This window comes from Molothrus ater, chromosome 1 (assembly GCF_012460135.2).
Source record: "Molothrus ater isolate BHLD 08-10-18 breed brown headed cowbird chromosome 1, BPBGC_Mater_1.1, whole genome shotgun sequence".
NCBI lineage: Eukaryota > Metazoa > Chordata > Aves > Passeriformes > Icteridae > Molothrus > Molothrus ater.
The window spans coordinates 48,952,281-48,969,037 of NC_050478.2; the positions used below are offsets into that span (position 1 = coordinate 48,952,281).

Here is a 16,757-nt window from a genome sequence, read left to right on the forward strand (position 1 = left end):
GCAGGCAATGAGCATTAATTGAGGCTTTTTCTACTCCAAAACACTCAAGGCATTTCTATATCCTGCTACAGAGATATGAATCATAGGATCATCAAGGCTGGAAAGACCTTTAAGATCATTGAGTCCAACCATTAATCTAGCAGCAGCATATTCACCACTAAACCCTATTCCTAAGTGCCATGTCCATATGCCTTTTGAATACTTTCAGGGATGATGTTTCCCCCAGTTCCATGGGCAGCCAATTTTAATGGCTGACCACCCTTTCAGTGAAGAAATTTTTCCTAATATCCACTCTAAACTTTGGTGCAATTTGAGGCCATTTCCTCTTGTCCTATAGATTGTTACCTTGGAAAAGAGATTGACCCCCACCTTGCTACAACCCCCTTGAAGCCTGTAGGATTGCATTTGAAGCACCAGTCTGAGCTTCCCTCATTGTTTTCCCAAAACTGGCCACTGCCCAAAAGGATGGTGATGCCCTACACCAGAAATGTGGTTTTAGGCAACCTGAGCTAAGCAGGTGTTGCAGCTGGGAGCATTTCTGAAGCACAGTCCCTGGGCTAAGCATGAGTGGGACACTTTTAAAGACTAAGGACTACTCTCCTGCTCCCTTACCAGTCAAGAGGAGCTCTGAGGGACAACATGCCAAAACCCCAATGGATTGGGCAAAAACCATACTGATTGGGCAGCATCTTCCATCAGAGCCTCTCCACTGAGCATTAAGGGAGGAAACTGTTTTCTCTGCTATTGGCCCAAAGGGGAAACATGGGCCACAACTCAACAGACTGCTGAACAGAGGGGCTGAAAGGACACTGACCTGTGCACATTTCAGGGACACCAAGTGAAATAATTGTATTGAAGCATTAAGTGGCCATGTCAGGGCACATCCTCATGCTACAGAGCAGCTAAGAGGGCAGACAGAAAGATTCTTTGGCTACTCTACATCCCCCTGCACATTCCCATTCCTTGCTGCTGGGATAATTTGTGCAGCCTTCCTTCAGTACAGGAAGCTTTCCACCCAGAGTTAAACAGAAACATAAGGGAATACAGTTTTAGAAGGAAATCATTGACTTCTTGGGCAGCACAAAGGGCAAAACAATAGCAAATGGCATCTGGATTTTGTCAGGATGTACAGCCTCTGCAAATTACAGCCCAGATGAGTAAGAGCCATCCAAAAGGCTAATCAGTGGCATCTAAGAGTCAGCTTAATTCAGGATATGCCTCTTTGGTTTCTCAGTGCAATACAAATTAGAAAAAAGGAATGGCAAATTAAATATGTATGGGGCCTAGGCAGAACTTTCCATCAGCTATAGAATATAAAAAAGGAGGAGAAAGCAATATACAATTAACAAGGTGAGTATGCAGTAGGCAAAGGAAAAATGCAACAAACAGTCCCTAGCACAACAACAGGGCTGCCACAGAGCAGCTGCCTGAGTCTGCCAAATTCCAAGGAAGACTAGAGGAAAACAAGCCCACAGAGACAGAGCATCCCCACAGGAGAGGCACATGTCCTGTAAACAATTTCACTACTGTAAGCTGGACTCTGAACTCATGGTGGCCAGTTTCTGAGTTGTTAAGTCTGGCCATGTGAATCCCACGACACTTGTTTTACAGAGATTACCTACAAATATTTCAAAGGACTGAAGAAAAAGCACTGACCTCCACCTATGCATTTTTGCTATATGTATTTACATCACTTCTTTTTTCCTCCTCATTCCCCTCCCCTTCTGATTATGCTGAAACATCTCTTTTTTAATAGCGGAAAGGTGCTAAGCAATCCAGCTCAGAATATTTTTACTAATGAACAAAAAATAGGATAAAGACTTGAAAATATAGTATAATTAAAAATTAGAGAATATTTTTTTTTTGTTTCAATTGATATGGAAAAAATACCTAATTGTTTTCAAATACAAACTCTTTCAGCATAAAGCAAATACAATGCACCACCACATGAGATGGCTACCCATGTACATAATACTATAATAATTGGGGCATTCTCCATAGCTGAGGGAGAACAGATTCAGTTTCTTCATATGCCTGTCACAGTCATATTTTCTGGAAAAATCCCTTTGCCAGGATTTTGCTCCTGGGAAGCTGAGATGCCTCAGGGAAAAAGGAAAACAATAATTATCAGATTTGCTTCTCCTGTATTTTGCTGCTTTGGAATGTGTTTGGACATGGTTTACCAAGAGGTGGTTGTTTTTTAATTGGTTTCATGTGAATTGTTTTGACTTAATGACCAATCACAATCAAGCTGTGTCGGGACTCTGCAAGGAGTCAGAAGTTTTCATTATTATCTTTCTAGCCTTCTGTAAGTATCCTTTCTGTATTCTTTAGTATAGTTTAGTATAGTATTCTTTAATATAATATAGTATCATAAAATAATAAATTAGCCTTCTAAGAACATGGAGTCAGATGCATCTTTCCTTCCTTTGTCTGGGAACCCTGCAAATACAAGATATAGCTAAGGAAATTCAAACTTTTTGGAGAATGAGACAATCAGAGGATGTAGGCTATTTTGGGTGGGTGGCTGTGACTGTCTACCGAAACTGTAAATTAAATTTCACAGAAAAAGTTCAAGTCTCCTATCAGCAGGAAGGCACATTAACATGCAGGTAGCTGCTGCTGCCAGCAGGCTGAGAGAAATCAGTCAGTGGGATCCCTGCTCCCACAGCTCAGTAGGTGTTTTCTATCAGGTGGTCATTGGGCTAGCAGACAGGTAACATGGGAAAGCACGGCCATGGTTAGGCATGGGATATGCTGTTTGCCAAGGGGACATGACCTAGAGCAGCCTAAGGACATGAGGAAATCCTGTCTACAGAAGCAAGATTCCCAGGCTTTCCTTTTTGAGTCCCTGCCCCATCTGAGAGCATCTACAGCCCAGCTTGCCATCGATCTGAGACACTGGGGGCAGATTTTTGTTTTACCAGGCAATTCATTCATTGTTCCTTGATAAGAAGGAAGATTTATAAGGTAAGTAGTGCTTCAGAGAAGAAACGGGATTTAAATATAGTGATGACCAAAGGGTCTCTTTATTTCAGACACTGGGTATATAGAGATTGCCTCCCTCCCCTCTCCTTCAGCCTGGGCACACACAACCTGTCCTGCACAAGACTTTTGACATGAAATAAGAGATTATATGCCAAAAGCCATCTTAAAAAATTTCAATTATTACCAAGTGAAGCAAACCACTCTTAGCACAAAAACATTTCTTGTGTCACCTGCAGGACAAGGTCCTTCCTGCTGGAATGTGGAGCCTTGACAGAGGACACCCATTTGTTCAGCTGTCAGTGATGCCACAGCAGCAAACACAGCATTAATTATGCCATTATATCCATGCTAGGACAGAAACCTCTGTTGTATATGAAACTCTAAAAGGAAATAAAGCATACAATGCAGGGAATCTGAAATGAGAGCTCAGGGTCACAGGCAAAATTCAAATGAAGTATCTTGATTTGAAAAAAAGAAGAAAATCAATCAGCAGTCTCTCCCAGGGCATTTCACCTCTAATTGAAGAGTGAATTGTGTTTACTTAACTGCTCATGCTCTTGACTGTCTCTCAGCAAATGAATCGTGCTTACACTACATAAAATTCAGTTTTTGGCTTCCTTATGATCCCACAGGACTGGATTCCACACTTTAAGACACATATGTAAAAAAAGAACTGAAATCTGAAAGATATCTTTTCATTGTATAGAAAAGAAAAATATTTCCTTCAAATACAGATTTGAAGCCCCTCCAGCTCCTGTTTCCACAGCTGAAGTGGAAACCATAGGAAAGGCCACATATGCTAAAGGTAAAATTAAAGCTGTTTCACATTCAGATTAACATTGGTCAAGGGCTAGGTAGGCTGCTGTAATCCTGGATACCTAAAATCATATTATGTCAGAAACAGATTTTACACACAGAAGGATCTTTGTTTTTTTCATTATGTGTATGCATAATTCTGGAGAGCTGAACTGAAACTATCGTAAAGGTGCTCAAAATTGATCAAAAATGAAGTTTAAGTGAAAAATTACTCAGACTTTTGTCTCAAATGTTGTCATCACTGAAGCAAAATGGGGAACTACATGCAGCATTTATGAATCAAAACCAATTTATCAGAACAAGCTGAGAATTTGAGTGAAGATGGACATAATAATAAAACACCACCACAGGAACTGAAAAAAGTTCTAAAACTTTCTGGCAAACGACTGTGTTTTAAAAGCCAACCTCCCGTATATATTGTTCATCCTCACTTACTTGAAAATGACAGATCTGATTCTTGGGTCATCTTCTTTTCACAAAATGGCTTTACAGCTGCAGCACCAATAATTGGGTACGGCATCTCTATGTAGCAGGATTGCTGGGTACTGTGGCTGCTACATCAGTATTAACTGATCTTCCATCCACTGGATGGAATATCATGGGACAACTTCTCACGTACTTCCTGGGTGGCTACGCTACAATTCAAAGTGGTCTTAACTGTTATGGTACCTCATGCTGAGACACAGCTGTGTTGCCTTCTCATCAAACTCCTCTAAGCCCATCATTAAACACCACTCCCCATTAGCTTCACCTGAAAAAAGACAATGCAGAAACTAAAGGAAATTCACTCAGAAACAGAGGAGACCAAGCAGGTGGTAGAAACATGACCTTCCTTCATGAGGTCAAATAGCTTTATTGTGATTAAGCACTACAATACAGTATATATCCATAAAAAAACTCTATAGTGTATATAAATTATTCCTTCCATTCAGTAATTCTCTTTTTGTTTTCAATTTTTTTTTTCATTTCCATTACAGCTTTGGTACAATGTGATTTTATTATATTTTTAAATACTTTTAGCTTCACAAACTCAACACAAAGTACAAAACTAATCCGAATCAGGGATATTACAATCTACACAGTGGTGTTCAGTGGTAGGAAAAAATCTTACCTCAATGAATTCATGTCACTAGCTAAGCTATAAAGGCATACCTAGCAGACATGACAAAAATATGCACCATTAACCAGCAAACATTTTTTTTTCAAAATTTATTTTACTTTTCTTTTTTTTTTTTTTACAGGTTTTTCCAGCAGCAAATCACTTGAGCATTGTCAGTACTCGTGTCCTCAACTGATTTTTCTGTTGTGTTCCTCTTCATTTGAAGGCCATGATTTATTTGTCAAATAATGCACCTCTATCCTCATAAATCTAAGCCACAGTGTCAGTACTTGACCTGCCACCCTGCATTGTTGATGCTTGCACAGTTTGTCCTGCAGCTGGCAGAAATAACTGGAACGTTATTGGAGGGGCAGTGTGGGGCAATCAACCGGAGGTTGTTCTGTGGGGCAGGAGGTATGACATTACAGTAGACAGGCATTCCAGTGGCTGTAAGTGTTCCTTGACCTGATTGATTAGGTAGCATGATTGGTTGTTGATATGATTGTTGCGGCAATCCTTGAGAACCCTGGGTCATTGGCACCTAGGCAGGAATATGGAAAGACGTAGGGGAAAAAAAGATAGCAATTACTAAGCAAGTTAAAGTAGGCTTCCAGTATCCCTACATTCCTTCTAGCTGAATTTGAGTATACTGTATGTTCTGCCAAAATGTGCTATTTTCTGCTGCTCAGAACTCTTCTCATCTCTGAGGATTTTTTTGTTACAGAAGGTTTTAAAGAGAATTCCCTCTGCTTTTAGGCCTAGAAAGTGTCTCTGTCATGACCTAGTAGAATATGCATTACCATGATACTGGGGAACAGTGCAAACAGAAGACTCAACCCTAGTATATCTAGGCCATCTAAAAGGTCTAAACCTTTAACTTGATCATTAACCTTTAAAACATGTTTTCCATATTATAATTCTGAAGATATAAGGGGAAAATTTTACCCATAAGCAATTCCCTCATTTCCATCTGTGTTGCTCAAGTGTTTTCAAAGAAGCTGAGGGAAAAGGGGAATGGCTGCTCAATCAGTGCAATCTATAAAAATGAATTAGATGTCATTTAGTTTCTTAACTTTCCAGAGGGACCAGTAGGAAGAGTAAGCACAGGCCACCTCTCATATGCGCTTGGCATAACTCACGGAAACTAGGTACAAAGGTTGGGAAATAAGTCTGGGTAACTTACGGACTTGGTAAAAATCAAGCCACTGCCTTCCCTCTCCCCAGAACCCAATAAACAATAATCCATCTGGCTACAGCTTGTTATAGAAGACATGGTGAGATCCTTGGCAGGAGTCTCCACAGATGAGTAATTTTTAACTGGATCAGGCAAAGCCCTCAACTTCATTACAGGAAACAGTACTGCACTGGCAAAAAAGAGAAGAAATGAACAATGTTCTTATATTTTTTAAAATTAATTTTCTTCACAGGAAGAAGTCTAATTCCTTCATTCTTTGTGACATTACCCTCACTGCAGGCTGTAATAAATAGTTCATTTGAAGCATTCCGAAATCAGAACGAAAGTCAGGAGTACTAAAACATATAAATAGGAAGTAAAGAAACTGACTTAGAAGCGTATTCATCAGAAGGCTTCCTGCCACACACTACCCAAATGAAGATATAAGGGCACTGTGTGATGCAAAAACTTAATTAAATTAAGCATTCTCCAAGAAAAAACATCTTTCCTTACAGCTCCTAAGTACCTGATAAGACGACATGGCTGGATACTGCACCATCATGCCTTGCACCTGATTCCCCTGTTGATTATTCATCAGGTTCTGGCTTTGGGGCGGCTGCTGCATTCCCATGAGACCCTGGAACCCCTGCTGCTGGCTCGGCAGGACAGGCTGGTAACCTGGAAGAGGAAAGACATCTTCAAATACCCTGTTGCTTGTAGGGGCAAAATTGTAACAGTTCTAAGGTACAGCAAATGATCCCATCATTTATACCCACATTAGTTAAAAAGTTACTTGTTCCTGTAGAAATGTTACTGGAAATGAAAACTGAAGTGCAATAAACAAGTGCCATGAGCTGGCAGCCCTAGCAAGCTGACCTGAGTGGGCACCACATTTTCCTTTATGCTTTTTGACACTGTGGCAGAGACCACCTGGAGGACTGTCTGACTGCAGCACAGGGCTGTAAGGCCCTCAAGAGACACAGGATGCTACTGTCTTTTGGCTACTTCCTCAGAGGCAAAACTCCCAACAACTTCAAGGACACCAGCATTTGGCCTTCTTGGTCTAACCTGACAATTTCTTTCAGGTCACATTTCTTACCTTACCCTCTTACCTTCCTTGTAATGCAGCTCCCTAGCTCAATATAGACAGAGAAGCCTTTATTTAATCAAGAAGAACACCTCTATACACACACTTGCTCTCACTTGCAAGGTTTTTTATGCAATTAGAGCATATTAAGGGTGATAATCCACTGTACTATTTTCATGTGTGTCAAAGTAAGGAAAATAATAAATTAGGAAGTATCGTCTCCATTGCTTGTTAGGAACACTGCACTGCTGATGCTTCTGTTTTAACCTGTGACTAATTCTGTACTCAAAGTCACCACAAATTGCAGATTTTCTGCTGGGATGACTCCTCTAGGACTAACAGAGAAATGGGCAAAGATGGGATGATCTACAGAGCCAAGCCGCTGATGAGGCAGCAGTGCGGATGGGAGGGCTAGCACAAATAAAAAATTGCTCAGCAGCAATGCAAATTTGCCTGGGAATGAGCCTAGACAGATGGAACTGGGCTGGTTGGGTGATGGTGATATTTAGCAATTAAGAACTTCACAGTAAAAGCAGGAAAGGAACGGAATATGCAGAAAGATACTGCCCTTGAAAAATGTGGCCAGACATAGGTATGATAAATCTATGAATAATTTCTCCTTAACACATTCTGTGTTCTTTAGCACTCATATTTTTAGCATGCAGTTATGCAGTGCAGTATTAACTTTGTAGTGATGTTTTTACCATAAGCATATTTCAGACAAAGAACTACCAGAAGGAACAACTCTGTGTCATCTTTCTATGAAAAAATTGTGTCTCGTCTACTCAATTTATATTCATGAATACAGTACCTAGTTCAATATACTTCACAAGTGAAAACCATCATCTGGATATTTCTTCATTATGTAAGAGAAATAAAGTAACAAATGTCTGTTTCTGCTGGTCTATTGTCAGTTGATAGCCTTCCTTCTAAATCTGTTTTTATGCCAGGGAAATGTTGAGATTTCTGGTCAAGTATTTGGCATTAAAGATGCTATTCCAGAGATTAATGTCTCCAGTCAACTGAGCAAAATTTAAAAAAAAAATTCCATGAGTGATTAACTTGGCTAGGATATAGCATTAAACATCTCCCAAACTCACCAGATTATTATGCATTCAGATTTGCTCTTTTCCTATGCCCAAACACTGTGTCAGCATATTTTTAGTCATAAAAATTACCAACATCAGAACTGCTGTAACTGAGTCTACAGAAGGCTTATACAGCAATAATAAAATTGCAAGTTCTCTTCTGCTCCAGTACACCAATTATGGGGGGGGGGGACGGGATAGAGGATAGAAATAAAAAATTTAGCATTACTCTTCTGGTATTTGCAGGACTAGAAGTTAAGTAGAGGGGTGTCAACTGACAGCAGAAACAGTAACACAAAATTCATCTCCTCTCACCTCCAGTTGTTAAAGTTAAATCCCAGAAGTGTAAAGAACCATAGATGGATAGTGAGCCAGGGATCAAGTGACACTTCTGTGGAATGTAATCCAACACTGGATTTGGGCTCAGAGAACTGGATTGTAATGCACCAGCACAGGGTGGCAAACTGGTGCTCTGCAGAGACAGACAGACACCACTGGGGCCAAGTAGAAAGCAGCCCTTCTGTTATCTCTAGTAAATATGATGGCATTAACATTACTTTTGTGAGACTACTGCAAATGCCCTGCTGTGTGTTTAAATACACAGCTCTCTCTTCACTTCACCTTTGTGTTCCATATTCTCCAAATATGACAGATTTGTGACCCAGTGCAGACATGACTATCAAACTGAAACAAAAAAATCATGGAAGAGCTGAAGTAGCTACCTGTATGATGAATGTATTGGCATGATCTCCTCGGGATATTACAAAAACAGAGTCATAGAATGGGTTTGGTTGGAAGGGAACTTAAAGACCATCTAGTTCAAATGACACACACACACACACACACACACACACACACACACACACAAATACCTAGCCCTGAAAAATCTCCTCTGTACTGGGAAGCAATGCTTAGTACATGGCATAACCACTCCAGGTTTAAGGTACAGAAATATGAAAAGGAGACAGGCTGAAGAGCTGAGGTCCACTGGGCTATGCATTAATATTTCAACAATCTTATTCCAACACTCTTCAAAGACTTTAGTGATTTCTCCTGACCACAGGACATGTGCCTCCTCACCCCTGGCCCAACCTGCAGAGTACATCCCTGAAAGTGAGAGTAAGACCTTTTTCCTACTCCTTGTCTAAGCCTTTTGCAATGCTCTGACCACACAGAAAAGCCCCAATACAAATACTTTACATGCACTCTAACATACTTCCATTTTGATTAGATGGGAACAAATAGGTTGTATCCTGAATCAACTTAGAATTTACGAGAATGTAAGTCCCTTCTTTGTCCAGAAGGAGGTACTCTTGAATATTTAATGCCCTGACTTGTGAGTAGAAATGGGGATGTTTAAGAAGTTTACTGGCCTGTGTGTATCTTTGCAAAGATGCTGGTTGTCATCTCTTCTTTACTTAATATTCATGGACTTTTTTTTTTTATGATCAGTACCGTTTAGAATTAAATTAAGCAATGGAAGTCAGACTGTGCTGTAGAACCCAGTTTAGCATTTAGTCAAAACCCAGCATCTTCTTCAAGGTTCTGCACCTAAATAAAGCCACTTTATTTTACCTGAAAGCCCTTTATTATGCTAAATACATGAGGCAGGATGCAGGTTTGTCCATTCTTTTGAACCTAAAAACATGACAAGGTACAAAATTATATTCCAACATTAGAGAGGAGGTAGCAAATATTAAAAAGTGGATCAATTTTTTTTATCTACAACAAGCTTTATAAGCAAGAAAAAAATGCTGTGACAAAACAAAAAAGCCAATATCCGTTCTGCTACATGGCTTCTGTTTCAGCACAAATGAAAGTAGAACAATTGGCAAAGTGGCAATCCATTAGGAGAAGAAATTGTTAATTTCAGAAACCAGCTGTACTGAATTTCCTATCACTGCAGCCCAAATTCTCCATGTAATATTTGAAACAGGTCCTCCAGTGTTTACTGGATGTAGACATCTTTGTAAATTTCTGCACTCTGGCCAGGAAAAATAATGGAGGTGGGAGAATTGAGACTAACATCAACCTTTTAGCACTGTTTGTGAAACTATATACTTGCTTTTTTTTTTCCTCAGGGACAGACTACCAGAGAATGCCATTCCAACAAAATTACTTATTTTGTACACACACAGCACAGTCTTAAACTACGTCATGCTTTTCATGTGCTATTTTTCATTGACATGGAAATAATACTGTATTCTCAAAAGTCTTGAAAACTGACTGCAGTGCATGAGAAACCAGGCATTACTGGGCAGAGGTGGATATTTTGGAGCTACACAGGCGTAAGAAAAGTGAGAACAGGAAGTGGCAACATGCTTATGCAGCAATAGTTTTCTTTGCACTTGCTATTTTGCCCATTAGCTTTCATACTCCATGAAGAGTAATCCTTAAAAGCCTCTTTACAGTCCCCTGAGAACATACATACGTGGGTTATTTTCTAATGGCAGTACACATCAGATGAACCATCCTATTACTGCAAGCTCCAGGGCCTCTTTACTGCAATTATATCATCCTGCTCTATGTTATCTCTGCTACAAAGGAGGATTTTTTTAAATCAGGGCAAACATGAGAGACATTGTTAAACAATCAGGGGAACAAATCGTGCACAGAATTTCAACGAATGCCTCAGAGGAAAGATGAGCCTTGGATTCCAGCTGAAATGGAAGAGGCTGTCGTATCATCAAGGTAATTCTCTGAACCTTTACAGCCTGCCTCACCATGCTAAAAGTCATCTAGCTTAAACATCCCAGGGGAGAAAGACTGAATGAAAGACCCACAAATGTTTCAATTGCCAAATGAGGCTATGCAGCTCAAAAGACAAAATGCAGCAGTTTTACACCTTTTCTGGTAGTGACACCCAGAGCTGCAATTAAAGCATGTTTGGTGCTTTCCTGGCCTCAGCATACATCCTTCATGAATGGCACATTCATGTTGGGAGGGACTGTTTCATTGCTCATTTCAGGTTTGAAGCACGTGCTATCAATGTTGGGAACATGTGTATCAGCACTGTGGGTGGAGTGTGAGTCCCTGAACTGCAAATCTTATGGTACTCTTTCCATTTGAACAGACTCCTTGCATCCATGCCCATCCAATGCAAACACATACACTTATAGTGCTTTTCATGTAGCATGATTTGAGAGCTTACCTGCTCCCTTTCTGCTTTACTCAGTGTAACACCACCTGAAATTCAGATACCTCAGCAATATACTGCAATGGCTTAGGCAAGCTAAGTCCAAAAGGAAGTTAAAAGAGAAACCTCAAGCAGAGGTAACTGGGTTGGGTGGAATGCTGCACAGAATCTGGGTGTGCTCCTGCCTGCTCTGTGCAGTGCCTTTCTGATGCCCTATGCCATCCTCCCTTTCCTTTCTCCTCAATCCCCCTGTATAGACCAGTTCAGCCCCTGCAACAACTGCCAGGAGTACTGGGAAGAGACTGAATTTGAGCTCACATGAAAAAGCCAAGGAGAACAAGCACCAACTCTTGGTGTGGACCCTGTGAAGCATTTGAAAATATTTTAACAGCAAATTTGGCACACAGAAGGTGCTTACATTGTCAGAAGGCTCCTCAAAACTGATAAGAGCTGAGAACCAAGGTGAAAACATGATCCTTCTGGTCAGGAAGCGCATCTCTTTCTGAAAGGCTTAATGAGCTCACTCTGCTCAACTTATTCAAAAGAAAAATAAGTACCTGCAAATAGATAGTTGTGCTGGTTTTGGCCAGGGTAGAATTAATTTCCTTTCTAGTAGCTAGTACGGGATGAAGTTTTGGCTTTGTGCTGCAAAGTGTGTCGATAATTCAGGGATGTTTTAGTTACTGCTGAGTGGTGCTTACTCAGACTCTCTGCTTCTCACACCATCCCATCAGCAAGGAGGCTGGGAGTGAACAAAGAATTTGGGAGGAGACACAGGTGAACAAAGCAATATCCCATGCCATATGACAACATGCTCAGCATATAAAGCTGAGGCAAGGAGAGAGTGGCGAATGCTCAGAGTGGGCATTTTCTTCCTGAATAACTCTTAGGTGTGAAGGAGCCCTGTTTTCCTGGGGGTGGCTGAACACCTCTCTGCCCATGGGAAGTGGTGAATGTTTCTTTGCTTTGCTTTGCTTGCACACACAGCTTTTGGTTTCCCTATTAAACTGTCTTTATCTCAAGCCATGAGTTTGCTCATTTTTAATTTTCTGATTCTCTTCTCTGTGCAGCTGGGGAGAGCAATAAGCAGCTGCATGGAGCTGAGTTGCTGCTGAGGTTAAACCGTAACAATAGTTCTTGAACAGACCAGAAAAATGGTCTAATAAAATGACATGTCTGGAAGACAAACCTAGAACTTTATGGATTAGAAAAAAAATTCAATGTTTCATCAGACTCTATAATTAACAAGGAGGCAACTTGCTGAGACTGGAAGAACTTTTGTATCACTTAAAACCTCTAAAATGAGGATGGACATTTTGCTAGAAGATATTAATCTGTTTAATAAGTAGTTCTGGTAATAAAAATGATCAGAATGTGCTCATTGTCCAGAATTAGTCAGACCATTAAATTACACATTCCATATTTGAAATACTTAGGAAAAGGTTAGCCAGTTAACTCTTAACATTTTTCCCGCCTCCCAAGCAAAAGGACTGATCTTTTGCATATGAGACAGGATCCTGTTCCCTCTCCTCCCTTTTATCATAGGCTGGCAATGCCACACAGTTCATTCCACAGGCAGAGTTCACCTGTGGATATTCTAAGGGATATTTCTGGCCTATTTTAGTTTACTTTGCACGGGCTGGAGTAGTGCTCAGCAGACTTTGTAGACTGAAGAATATGGTTGGTATCTATTCCCACAATTTTACTAGGCTACATTCTCCTTTGCTTTTTGAAATAAGCTATGGGCAAAGTATTAGAGTGGATGGATGAAGCTTTTACTTTCTAATAATACAAATTCAAAATGCCCATGATTAAGTTATAATCACAGAAGAAAAATTGTTATTGTAGAACTACAACTCACTCACAGATACATTGGTATATTTGGTAAAGTTTTTGACAACTTTCTTTTTTACCAAAAGCTCTGAGCTGGTCCATCCCCAAGTATTTGCAAAATTGGAAGGAGGAAAAAACTGAAGCCAGCTGTTCAGCAAGACTGAACACTGTCTTAGAACCACAAAATGGAATCACAGAATTGAATCACAAAATTGCTTAGGGTGGAAAAGACCTCTAAAATCACCAAGTCCACCCATTGCTCTAACACTGCCACATCGACCACTAAACCACGCCCCTAAGCATCCCAAAGAATCTTTGGATTCTCAAATAGACCCTAAAGGTTATCTGTAAAACAGGAGGAAAGCCAGCCTAACTGGGGACTCTTGCATAGGACAATTGGCCAAGTTGAGGGAGCCACATAATGAGCACAAGTGAGAGCAGGAATTCCAGGCAAGTGTTTTTGGCGGCCAGAACAAAGCCCTTCTTGTTTCAGAGGTCCATCAGTCCCTCCTGACTTTGTGTGAGATATTAAGTACTGGACTGCATCCAGGTGTTTCACCTCCTAGGTGGACATTGTAACACCATCCCTATGCACTGCTTCTTCTAGAGCAGTGCTGCTCCAAGGCACTGTGTTCTTGCTGGCTTCTCATGTCCAGGTGTGATGTGTTAGAATTGGGTGCCCAATCACCTGAGGAAAGGGTTTGGGTTTTTTTTCCATTAGGCAGTTGACCATTATCTGTTAAGTTTCACTGCAAATGATGGACTAAACTGCCATGGAATGTAAAATTAATCTTTAAATTAAAGTTAATTTTTATTTTAATCTCACTCCAAAGTGTCTGCAGTTTGGAAGACTCACACAGAAGACACATTAATTAAGGTCTACCTCCTGGTGTTATTTTCTGTGTGAGTCTGAAGATTTAAACTGCATCTTGTGCAGCTGAAATTCAAACCACTTTGTAAACAATTTTGTAGTTGAAGCCTGGATCTAAAATCCAAAGCACACTGCAAAGCGAATTGGCTGCAGTTGGTCTATCCATTCCTACTGTGCTTTCTCTCTGGAATACACAAAAAAATGTCTTGACCTAGTAAGATATTTCAGCTTTATATTCTACTTGAAAACATCACAGATAATTTCTGGGTGTGAACTGGACACCATGTGAGCTAGAAGGACAAGTACCTAATAGCTGAATGCTAAAATTCCATCCCTTTCCCCTCAAAACACAAGACCATGCAATTATTTTACTTAGTTTTCACACACATTCAAAGGGGGAAAAAAACAAACAAGAATACCTATGCCTGAAGTAAGGAAGTCTTAAGAAGCAACAGAAAAGGTATTGAGGTATGAGGTAGCACATAAAATAGCACATGTCAAAAACCACAGCAGTGCCCAGACTCATTTTGCCCATGGCACTTGGCAAGTTCAGATCCTCCAAAAACAAGAGAAGCCTTTTAACACAAGTTTGGCTTCTTTTGTTTCAGGTAAAAGCACATCCCACTCCAACAGTACAGCTTGAAGGGGAAACTATGGGTTATTATGTTAGATTTGTTTTCAAAATTTTAAACTAATGGCATTGATTCTTTCAAGTTTGTGAGATCAAAACAATTTTTAGCTAATGGCACTCCAGCTACACTCACTGGAAACACATAACGCAGCAAATGTATTCCTAAAGTGATTACAATGACAGCGACTCGAATAATTCTCTGCAGAGCTGAGTTTATAAAACTGCAGGATGTTGAACTTTGAGTCTTGAAACATAATTGCTGCCAGAACAGCAGCTCTGAGTCCCTAAATTGGCCATAGCTTTGTAAAAAACACATTAATGCTTCCCAAACCTGGTAACAGACCAAGAGCCACATTTGTTGTCAGACTCACACACAAAGAGCCATATTCAGCTGCATTAAGAAACTCAACAAGATGTATATGCATCAAAGATATGAGCCAGTAAGAGTTATTATCACAAGAAAAAAAATCCTGGATAAAAGAAGCTGGACTGTCTTCCCCCCACTTCTTTCTCTCTCTAGTTTACAAAGCTAAAAATCCCATGAAGGTAATAGGGCAAGAATGTCTTCATCCAGCTTCAGAAGAAGAAATAAAACTGCAGAAATAAATTTCCTGCAATTTTGAATTATTCCAGAGCAACCTATTTGCTGGATTTAGTAAAAACTGCTGATGAAAATAGTGTGCTACACTAGGTTGTTGGTTTGTTGGTTTTTGGTTTTTTTTTTTTGGGTTTTTTTTTTTTTTTTTTTTTTTGGTTTTTTTTTTTGGTTTTTTTTCCTGTTTTTTTGTGGATAACGATTCTGAAGTCGCCCACGTAGCAAGTTCCTCTAGGATCTACCCAGGGGAATTACCCCTCCTTGTCCTCTTGCTTTATTCTTCCTCAAAAAGCTCTATGAAATCTTGGTTTTAGTTGTTTTGCAACTCCCGGGGCTGGAAGAAGCCCTAAGCACAGAGCATCTGAAGCATTGATAGTTTCATGTGCTACTCAAGACAATGCTGCCAATTGGGGGCATTTCTCCACTGCTAACAAAATGGAAAAGAAAATGTTAGGGAAATAACACAACTTCCCTGGAAAACCAAACCCTCCTGGTCCAAAAGATGTGCAGGTTCAGAGCCTCAAAAACATACTTTTTAACTCTGCTTTTCCTATATAAACTAAAAAAGGTACATTTTTACAAAAGCCAAGATAGAATGCTTTTTGCATAGACTTTTTCTGGAGAATAGTCACTGCATAAAACAAATGAGTTCACCTGGGAGGTAGAAAGCCTCCTGTTGGGGTGATTTAGACTATGGCAATGAGAAATGATGGAAATAACACCACATATCACACTGTGAGATTTGGCACTTCTTATATGTCAAAGAAATATCCATTACCTTTTACCCATTCTTTTACCTTTTTTCTATGATGCTAAGTTCCAACCTCAAAATGGGGAATAGCATTCTCTTTTAAAAAACATTAATATGCATGCTTGCTGTCCCATGGGTGAAAAAATTGGTTGCAAAGAGTGCTGAACTTTTATTTAGTGCCTTCTACTCCATAATCCAAGCAACTACCTTTAGGGCAAACATGCAAAATCATGTGTGAATTGAATTTATGAATTACCTAAAGATGCATATCCACCCCTCAGTTACCTTTCCACACCTGAACAGAGTTGGTTTAAAACTCTGTGACTTCACTACTGAGTAAAAAGGCCCAGACAAGTAAGAGGTATGATTAAATACTTTCATTATATACCTAATGAAATCACATACTGTAACATCTTTTGAGACTAAAATTTTAATTAAGGCAGGCTGGCATTTTGGGTTTTTTTGTCCCCCTCATATTCCAGGGGAACAGCAGGTAAGGTCAAAGAAAAAGCTTATGTGATAAAATTGTGGGAGAGTGCTCCTGGGAGACCTGGCATTATTAACGAGAACATGAAGAGGGGCACAGCTGAACAGTTCAAAGATAAATTACTTTATTCAGTTTACTTTTTGCTATTAATTGGAGAACCTGAGAGAGCTGTTATTTGACAAGAATGGTATATAAACAAGT

The 16,757-nt window shown here is 39.9% G+C and overlaps 1 protein-coding gene across 20 annotated transcripts in view; it reads right to left on the reverse strand.

Moving 5' to 3' along the window:
• Positions 1-4,620: 4,620 nt before the first annotated feature.
• Positions 4,621-16,757, reverse strand: part of ARPP21 (cAMP regulated phosphoprotein 21) — a 142,636-nt gene continuing 130,499 nt past the window's right edge. For all 20 annotated transcript variants that reach the window (XM_036406286.2, XM_036406289.2, XM_054515294.1 and 17 more), the window contains 2 exons: positions 6,604-6,755; positions 4,621-5,444 (listed from right to left, as the gene is read on the reverse strand). In XM_036406286.2, coding sequence (XP_036262179.1) covers positions 5,187-5,444; positions 6,604-6,755 — 410 coding nt within the window. In that variant the 3' untranslated portion in view covers positions 4,621-5,186. The remainder of the gene's footprint in view (positions 5,445-6,603; positions 6,756-16,757) is intronic.